Source organism: Asparagus officinalis, chromosome 3, assembly GCF_001876935.1.
Source record: "Asparagus officinalis chromosome 3, Aspof.V1, whole genome shotgun sequence".
NCBI lineage: Eukaryota > Viridiplantae > Streptophyta > Magnoliopsida > Asparagales > Asparagaceae > Asparagus > Asparagus officinalis.
In genome coordinates this window covers 62559254-62569263 of record NC_033796.1, presented here as the reverse complement: position 1 = coordinate 62569263, position 10010 = coordinate 62559254, and the positions used below count along the sequence as shown (strand labels likewise).

The 10010-nt window shown below is 40.8% G+C and overlaps 1 protein-coding gene across 1 annotated transcript; it reads right to left on the bottom strand.

The window, feature by feature from the left end:
- LOC109834246 lies at positions 707-9645 on the bottom strand. The gene is made up of 4 exons (XM_020402224.1): positions 9521-9645; positions 2735-3057; positions 1775-1916; positions 707-1038 (listed from the first exon to the last, which is right to left on the bottom strand). Exons 2-4 carry the CDS (start codon positions 2983-2985, stop codon positions 790-792), a joined length of 642 nt encoding a protein of 213 aa, XP_020257813.1. The 5' UTR covers positions 2986-3057; positions 9521-9645; the 3' UTR covers positions 707-789.

Genomic DNA, 10010 nt, shown 5'->3' with positions numbered 1-10010 from the left:
AAGTCAGAAGGAGTGGAACGCAGAAGATCAGGAAAAACATGATCGGGTTCTGGCCGGTCGACCGCGGCACCCATGCCGGTCGACCGGAGAAACCTGCACAAGGCAGGGTTTGCAGAAGCGCTCTGGCCGGTCGACCGGACCAGGATTGGCGGTCGACCGGATCGCGATATTTGGCTTTTCCTGCTTCGTTTTGGATTCTGTTTTGACAGGGATTACTGATCCTTTTGGACTTGTTTATTTACAAGATTACCATCACGTTGTAAACCCTATAAATAGGGATTGTTTAGGGTTCTAAACAAGGAGGTTAGAGGCCAAGATGTAGTCCTAAAGGGTTTTAGGTCTAAGTGAAATCCTGATCAAAAGGATTAGGGTTTAGATTGTAATCAGATCTCAGAGAGAAGTGATCAAGAGAAATTCTAATAATTGTATTAGGGTTTTAGAGAGAGAGTTGAGAGGTTGTTCTCAATTCTAGCGAGATTGTGAGGGAGAGATTGTAATCTTTGTTCTTCATAATCTAGAGAAGGTATTTTCCTTCGCCTTATACTGAATTGTTCTTGTATTTTGGTCATCCTCTTCTCAACCCACCTTTTGATAATTCCGCGACCAAAGGGTGCTCACACGGCGACTCGTATCATCTAATGAAAATGAAAGAAGGTATATTGGAATATGCTTTATTCATGCACAAGATACAAAAGAAAAGAGACAATAAGCCAAAATAATAACTTCGTCAAAGTTCAGATACAAATACAGGCACATAACAATGCACATATTCTTCTCATGAAAATTTACTCAGGTTGATGACACAACTTGATTCTCAATTTTCCCTAAAACCATTTTGAGATCCTGTTGTATTGCAGCTCTCGACCGGCACATAACTGCAGCGTCCCAGAATGAATACGATCCACATTTAGTGTCAGAGTTCGGGTAGAGATCGAAAATAGACTGTGCATCCTCATTCAGCGCCTTCAACTTCTGCAAGCATTCAATCTCATCAGGATCAACCAGCAAGTTGTTATCGCCGTCTTTCCATGCTATCAACTGCACAAACATTCAATTTATTGTGGATATTAGTGTTTGGATATAGAAATGGAGAAAATATTCATGTTTATATAGCACCAATTAACAAATGGTTAGAGGCTATTGGATAGATTTCCATGAGAAAAAAAAGACGGTTAATTGCACATAAACCTCATGTACTATCTGCCAACTGCAGATAGACCCCTTGTAGTTCTATTGTTGCAGATAACCCCCTGAGTGTAATTTATTAACTCTTTTACCCTCAGGAGGTCTATTTGTCAAAAAATAATAATTTTTTGCTTTTCTGAGGGCAAAAGAGCCAAAATTTTAACTCGCGATCTAGCTGCAACAGTAGAACTACAGGGCATTCATTTTAATTGGGCGATAGTTTAGGGGGTGTATCCATGATTAACGCTATTCATTTTCCATAAATAGGAGAAAATATTCAGTGCCGGTTCCAGATATGGCCAGCTTGTAGCCTCAGTGTAAGTCTTTGAATATAGGAGAGGTAGTGAGGCTATTGATAGAGAGGCTTATGTTTGCATACAGAGCTGTTTTGAGCTTTCATGCTATCTGGTAGTAAGATTATTTACTTATATTTGCATACAGAGCTGTTTTGAGCTTTCATGCTATCTGGTAGTAAGATTATTTACTTACTTACCCACAAAAAGGGAAAAAAGAAAAAGAAAAAAGAAAAAAGAACTAGTGGCTAGTGGTCAGAGACCAGATAGTTTAAAAGAAAAGACCGTAAACAGACCTTGGGAGCTCCCATTGAGGTGGTGCAATAGAGTCGTGCATTGTCGACTAGCTTGCAATATTTGGGGAAGGCAGTGGCGAATCTCTTGTGGGATTTCAGCTGGGACTTCACCCTCACTGCTCGGCCCATAATTATCGCTCTCCTGCAATAGAGACAGTAACTGGTCACAACGAGGGTGTTTACATGTTAAGCCAATTAACTGAAGATGTATAAAGAGCGTCAAGATGTTAGTATTAAAAAAAATTATAATCAATAACCCTCGTCATAACTTCGGAGTTTGTTGAAGTGGTAGGAGTTTTTAGCTCAGGTTCAATTTCCATTGGACATGCATTTAAAGTGTTTATAAAAAAGTACCACTGCGTGGAAAAACTCAGGACTGACATGTTTGTGTTGTTGACACATAAAATTATATATGATTCTCAGCCTCATCATACCTTCCAAGTATTAGTGCAGTGGAAGACACTTAAAGACAATATAATCATATTAGTTCGACTGAAATCAATATGAAAACTTTATTTCTGGACTTCTATTCAAATTTGGCAATTATACTTCAGTTGTACTAGCTTTTTGGATTAATTGTGGATAGACCTCCTATACTATCATTCAATTGTGGATTGACTCCCTGTACTATCGCCCAATTGCGGATAGAGCCCCTGTAGTTCTATACTACTATTGTTGCAGATAGACCCCCTGATTGAAGTTCTCTTACTATTTTATTCTCAGAGAAAAGACAATTATTTTTTAACAAATAGACATCCAAAGCGTCAAAGAGGCAAATTTTTTTTTACTTGGGGGTCTGTTTGCAATTGGACAATAGTACAGGGGGTCTATGTGCAACAATAGAACTAAAGGGGGTCTACCCACAATTTGGTGATAGTATAGGGTGTCTATCTGTAATTAACCTTTTTTTTTCTCCCTCTCGTTTCTTCAGTTCGCATTTGTTTGTGTTAAGTTTGATACCTGATTCCTCTAACAACTGCAAGATAAGCATCACACACAACACCAACTAGCTCAATCCTGTAGGGCTTCCTCATTCTTAACTCTTCACTTGCATTTTCATCATCTTCAATTTGCTCCCAGTAATTCTCAGTTACTGATCCATCTTCTTCTTCCTTGTATCCAATCCCCATTCTGTATCGATGGCGATGAACAGCCCTAGCCATAGCAATGGTTTGCTCCACAAATGGCTCCCAAGCTAAAGTGCCATCCATTATTACATCTCGGCCTTCGTTGAGTGCTGTTACTAGGAGTGAAGCTGCTGCATCTACAGATGACTGGTGGACCTGTACAAATTTTGGATCTATTAGTAGTTTGTTATTGTAAGATACATGTTATATTTCTGGGTAAATTTCACAGAACTAGCAAGACATGACATAATTTTTTTATTGGAGAGAATTATCATGAACTTAGAAAACTGTAGAAAATACCATGAATTACTGGAAAGTTTGCTACTGGTGTTAACATCTTGGTTAAAAGGTCTAAAGTGCTCTAATGTATATCTGTTAACCACAAAGTTCGTAAGGATAATATAGAAGATACATAAGGTCATAGGAAAAACTGTCCAAGACGTGTCACATGTGAAACACAACTTATCATACTTGTGTCAGGCATGATAGTTTAGTCATGGTAGTTTTCTCTGATTTTTGTGTATATAAACCTTAAATCATGATTATTAGCAAAACTACCCCAAAACATCAACTTCAGAAAAAAAAAACCCAAATCAGCAAAACTTAAAGTAAAATTGCTAGATTAGCCTATCAAAGTTGATGATTTGTTGATTTGGGAGTAGTTTTGCAAATAAGCATGATGATCTAAGGGGTATATATACACAAATCTTAAGATAACTGGTTTTGTGCTAACATCCCAAAGTTCATGGTAGTTCTGAGAAATTTACCTTTATCTTTCTAGAGGAGTTACTACATGTGTTACTAACTGTACTTTTCCACTTTTTACTTTGTTACTATCCTTTTGAGGAAAAATAGTTGAATTTTCTTTTCTTAAGGAATTAGATGATGCATTGGTTGCATCAATTTCCCGATCTTTTTGTTATAATATCCTTGTATTTTCAAGAATATTATTGCTTTGTTTTATTATGTATGGATTATGTTATTGTTTTCCCTTATTCTGAAAAATGAACATATTAAAGAAAGGTTAAGGTATCTTTCAATGAACGTCATTGTTTGGTGCAAAAGTTGGTTCTGTTGAGGAATTCATTATAACTTTGTTCGATTACAACAAATTCGAAAGAATAATCTTTTTATAAGACTTTTTCTACACAACAAAACGAAAATTACAACTCTTGAGAAACAAACACAAAAATCGTCTATCGATCTTTGTTTTCGTGGGACTTTGCCTGTGCCGGGAACGCTTTGGTTCGTGGACCGCCGAATCACAGATCGTGAAGGGGGCTTATGATTCTGACTTCGTTTATCGAAGTGAGAATTGAAACGATATCTTATCGAAGTAAGATAGTCGTTCTTCTTAAAATCAAGTCAAAGCTTAATTTCAAGGCGTTGCAAGAAAAACCCAAATCTGCTCTCTCTCTGCTCTGGAATGCTCTAACAAATGCTCGATCCTCGTCAGAAATGACCCTAGGGGGGTATTTATAGCCTCTGGGGTAATAACTGCACAGAACTCAAACAAACGAAGAAGTTAACTGGCGAGACAGTGTTTACTGTCTCGCTGGTCGAGACAGTGTTTACTGTCTCGACCCGCGAGACAGTAAATTTGCTGTCTCGCTCAGCGAGACAGTAAATGCTGTCTCGGAAAATGGCAGTTTCTCGCTGTAACTGTTCTCTCACGTTTCAAACTCCGTTATTTTGGCAGTTATCCACGTGATTTTCGCCCATGATGTTTCCCACGTCCCTTGGCAGTTAATGGACACGTGTAGGGCAGTTACAAATGTAGTTTTGACTATTTCAACACTGTCTCGCTGGCGAGACAGCAAAGACTGTCTCGCTGGCGAGACAGTTCATACTTGTTTTGATTTTTCCAAAACAGTATGAAATCCTTTCTTGTGAATTTTTGAGTGATCTTCTCTATGCTTGGGATATCTATTAGCATTTTTTGACGCCTACAGATACCCCCTCCAAAGTATTCCAGACTCATTCTTTTATAGAGGAGCATGGGATACTTTGGATAAGATAGATTTTACTTACGATCCCTTCAATGCTTGGCTGAATAGATCGTATGAAAGGACTTGTAAATGGCTTCAATGTTTAACCTCTTCTGCTGTTAGTCTATCCAGTTCTTCGTAGAATAGCTAACGTTCTCCCGGCGTCGCGTTTATCGCTTGACCGTTGTCGAGATCTTGAATTGAAGTTGATACTTGCTCTTGTGAATTCAGCGTTTACCATTGAATTGGTATATCCATTGAGAATTCCTCAGGTTATCCTTAAGAATATTCAGATTAATATTCTCCAGAAACTTCCTGTTGAGGGTGGGAATACAGTTTAGACTCGTGTACCCATTGGAGTATTCCACTGTTCCATAGTGCAAAACAGAAAAGTTTACTGTCTCGCTCGGCGAGACAGAGTTTTCTGTCTCGCTGGGCGAGACAGTGTTTTCTGTCTCGCTCGGCGAGACAGAGTTTTCTGTCCCGCTCGGCGAGACAGAGTTTTCTGTCCCGCTCAGCGAGACAGAGCTATATAAGTCGGGACTTAGGGTTTTAGGGCTTTTTCACGTCGATTTTCTGGCGATTTTCAGGCGATTTCTTGGCGATTTCCAACCAGTTTTCTTCTATTTCTTCTCCTCTTTGTTGCCGACTTGGGAGGAGCTTTTGTTTGGGAAGATTGCACTTGGATTTCAAAGGTCTGTTCATCCCCTTTTCTCCAAAATTTTGACTGCTTTTGTTTGGGAAGATTGCACTTGGATTTCAAAGGTCTGTTCATCCCCTTTTCTCCAAAATTTTGACTCTCTTCACCCGTGACTGTGCATGCATTATTTCAAAGGTCTGTTCATCCCCTTTTCTCCAAAATTTTGACTCTCTTCACCCGTGACTGTGCATGCATCATTTCGGTTGTATTTGCCTTATTTTCTGTCGATTTCATGTTCAAAATCTTAACTTTCTCGTTGGATTTTACTGCAGCTTGTGTACTCATCATGTCACCGCGACGATCCCGCGCTTCCCGAAGCCGACCGACTGTTCAGAGCCCTGAGGAGGCTGCCCCTGCTGTGATCTCACGTGGAGGTATATTTCTTTCACCTTTTCACGAATTTAAATACTGTATTTCGTCAGTTCCATATATGTCTCTGTATTTGCTTGCAGATCCTCGTTTGTATCCTTTGAGATACCCTGGAGAAGAGCCGGTATCCTCCTTTGAGGGGGTCGACGCTTAAAAGTGTTTGTTTTGCTTTGACAAAACACACTTCAGAATACACAGGGGCGAATTCATATCATCCCACGTGTATTGAAAGGTTTTGGTATGCCGTTATAATGCCTGTGCATAGTAACGCATATCTCCTTTATACATGTGATAGATGGAAAATCGTCACGCCTGCTGTGAGATGGCGACTATATCTTATGAAGTAAGATATACCGTTTTCTCTAAAATTTTAGGACTACACTTATACAATTTATGTGTATGTTTCTTTTATCAGTCCGATTTCCTTCTACCACCTTTGCTGCTGATGTGGTTACTGGCCGGAGTAGCGTGACCCACTCTTATTATGAGGGGATCCCGTTAGTTGAATCATCTCCCCAGTTCAAATCTGGTTATAGCGAAAATGCTAGAGAATTAATCCAGCGAGGTAGTTGTCGTGTTTTGCGACGATTAATCACAGATGCGACCTTGATTTCGGAGCAAGACTCAAATCAATGTATAAGGAAGCCGGATTTCTTGTTCGGTGATTCGGTGAAAGATCCAGAGGTCATTTTCTGCAAGTCTGCGCAATGGTTACACCAGAGTGGGTCATCGTTTTTATATCTGCCTTTTATCCCCCGAGATCACTCGCTATTAAAGTCCAGGAACCTATCGGTTGGACGTGAGATGTTCTGGAGGTTAACTGAAAACCACGAGCGTATTCATTGTGGTTTCATTGGGAAGGAAGCCACCCCAGGTTCCAGTGAAAGAGCTCATGTACGGGGACTTCATCCGGGTGTCTTAGGACAAGACAACATACCTCAGAATGAGAACATAGTGCAAGCCAACACCGTGAAGAACCGGTTAGCGGCAGCAGGAAAAAGATTACCCAAAGAGACTTTTAGATGCTATGGATGGGTCCATTATTCTGGGGACAAATGGTGGTGGACCAGGATGACCCGATATGTGTTAAACCGTTTTGGGCGAGAGTTAGCAGAATTAGGGTTAGATGTCCCGATTCGTGCCAGCATGCATAGCCTGCAGAGTAGTGTAGGTCATTTCCTCTGTTTGTTCGAGATCTATAACCCGGACACTAATACATTCTTTACTAAGAACGGGGAACTCGGACTACCACTGCATGAAATGATGCAGGTGTCTGGTTTGCCTATGAGCGATGTTCTCTATCAAGAGTTCTTTCCAACTAGCAATCAACTGAACAAGATGAAAGATAGCTCAACTGTGACTCATGATATTTTATGGGAATTGACCTGCCATTATCATATAGCCATGGCCGAGATGGAGCCCAAAGCTAGAAAGAAATCTCCTCAGGTCAGCTTGAAACAATTCGCCGATTATCTATTCAAGAACTTGGATGACCGTTCGGCAGATGTATGTGGGTTGTCTCCTTTGAATTCGGGCGAAATCAATCATCTGTTAAAGAAAACAAATTCACAATCTTATACCTCGCGCTCAGAAGACGGATTTTCGCATGGCACTAAGTTCCGCTCTTATCTGTGGCAAGCTGGTGTTCCAATTAGCCCTACTGCTCTGCTGGCGGGTTTTCTGGCTTTATGGCTAAAGACTTGCGTGGTTCCCCACCAGTCCGCAGATGCAATGCCAATGGAAGTATTGTATCCCGCCGTCCAGCTGACTACAGGTCGCAAATTATCTTTGCTTCCCGCTATGGTGGCCGATATTCATAGTGGATTATCTGGCCTTCCCGATTCATTCTTTGATAGAGGACTTGTAAGGCCTTCTGTCGCTCCGACCCAACCACAAGCTGCTCCGAAAAAACGTAAGGAGAGAGTCGTCATGGAGTATCCTAACCGGATGACGGTAGAGGTACTCAGCTGCGACGAAGAGGATGAAGAGGATACAGTGCCTCTTGTTCGTAGGCAAAGATCTCAATCTTCCACTCAAGCTCAAACTCAAGTTTCTCCCCGAGCTGAGTTACGCACTAAACATCGTCACGAAGGTTCTGATGCACGTCCTCTGAAGAAACAAAAGAAAGCTGCCTCTAAACCGCGCGTTCATCTTCCTGCTTTAGAAGTCGGCAGAGAAATCCGAGAAATGAATGAGTCGGATCGTGTGCCTCCTCTAATGACCTGTGCGCTTTCTCTCCTTTTAGTCAAATTAAAAGAAGCAGGTACAAGTAGTGAAGCTCTCGAATCTGCCCCGACCAACGAAGGTAATTAATCTTTGTCTTGAGCAAATTCGCTTGAATTTACGTGTCATTTATGATTCAACACGTTTTGTAGACGTCCCGATGCATGAGCCTATTGAAGGAGAAGCTACCCATGCCACCAAAGTCGATGATTTTAATAATTTCGACTTTAATATCTCAGAGGACGACCATCAGCAAATCCTGGATTCTTTGTTAGAGAAAGCTTCTGGTCCAGCTACCGGCTCAGATGTTGGAATTGGTTCACCCGAAGCAGGTCCTTCTGAGAGTAAGACTTTGGCTCTGTAAACTCTGTATATACATACGTATATATTTTGACTTGATTAATTATATAAGTATTTGAATTATAGGACCAGTTGCTGGAACTGATACTACTATAATCATTGGTACGTCTGATCGACTGGAGGGTAGTGAACTTGTGCCGTGGGCAGAAACCGAAGTTAATCTCCAATCATCTATTCCTGAATTCCAGCCTGCTACTCCTATGGATCCGATGATGATAGAAGTTACCGTCACCCCCCAGATCAGTCCGGTCGCAACAAAAGTGAGACCAACTGAAGAAGTTGGTACCTCAGCCGATGTTGTACCTAGAGCTGGCAAGTTTTACTCATAACTTGTTTCAAGTTCGGATTATCATTCCATTACGCTTATTGTAATTCTTTTGTTTGTAGAATCCCCTCTTAAGGAGTCTCTTAGTTTGGACCCGCCGTCTTCTGAGGCTTTAGTTGAAAAAGTCCCTGACGTAGCGGGTGCATCAACAGCTATCATTCCTGAACCAATCTTGACTGTTCAGGAATCCAAATTACTATCCTTGGGCGAAACAAGTCATGCTGAATGGTATGCTTTAGCTTGTTGTCTTGTATACATATATATATCCTGTACTGACTTATTTGACTTTCTCGCAATGCCTTCATCATTATCAAATCAAATCCAAGCGTTATTGGTTGATGACGATACGGACAAGTCTGTTATCTGCTCCTTCATCATTATCAAATCAAATCCAAGCGTTATTGGTTGATGACGATACGGACAAGTCTGTTATCTGCTCTAATCTCCAAGGCTTCATCTCCTTTTTGAACTCTATGGTCGAACGCATTCTCTTCAAAAGATCGTATTTTGAGAGTTATAAAAAATCTTTTGGGCGTTTTATATCAAGGTTCAGAGAGGAAGGGTATAACGACTTAGCCGATTCAGTCACCGCTTATTTGGATGACTTGAGGCAACATATTGAACTTCTGCAAACTCTTCGCACCAAAGGCATACCTTTTTACATCGCTTCTCACATGGAATCCAGGCTGCAAGCGTGGCGTGATTCCCAAAAATCTGCCAACTCTGAACTCCAAAAGTTAAGAGCCCACAGTCATCAGCTTAGGGTGAACGTTGGCAAAAGAACACAAGCCAAGGTCAACCTACGCCGAGATATAAAATCGAGTCGAGCGGAAATAGCTCGCTTAGAGGAGGAACTTGCAATGGCCAAGGATGCTCTTGATGTCTTGGAGTCTGAGTTGACGCAGGAAATTCATATTGAGGAAGACCTGTTACAGCAACTGAACCTTCAAGATAAAATAATTGCTGAAAAGGAACAAGAGGTCGCCGCGCTTCAAAGTGTTGATGAAGAAGCTTTCAAAATTAAATTGACGGCTGAGCTTGAACAGACTTATGCGTTAGAGCTGTCAAAACTTGAAAATCAAATTAGTCAATATAAACTCTTGCAATCTGAGAACATATATTTTTGTAGCTTCATTTGAACGTT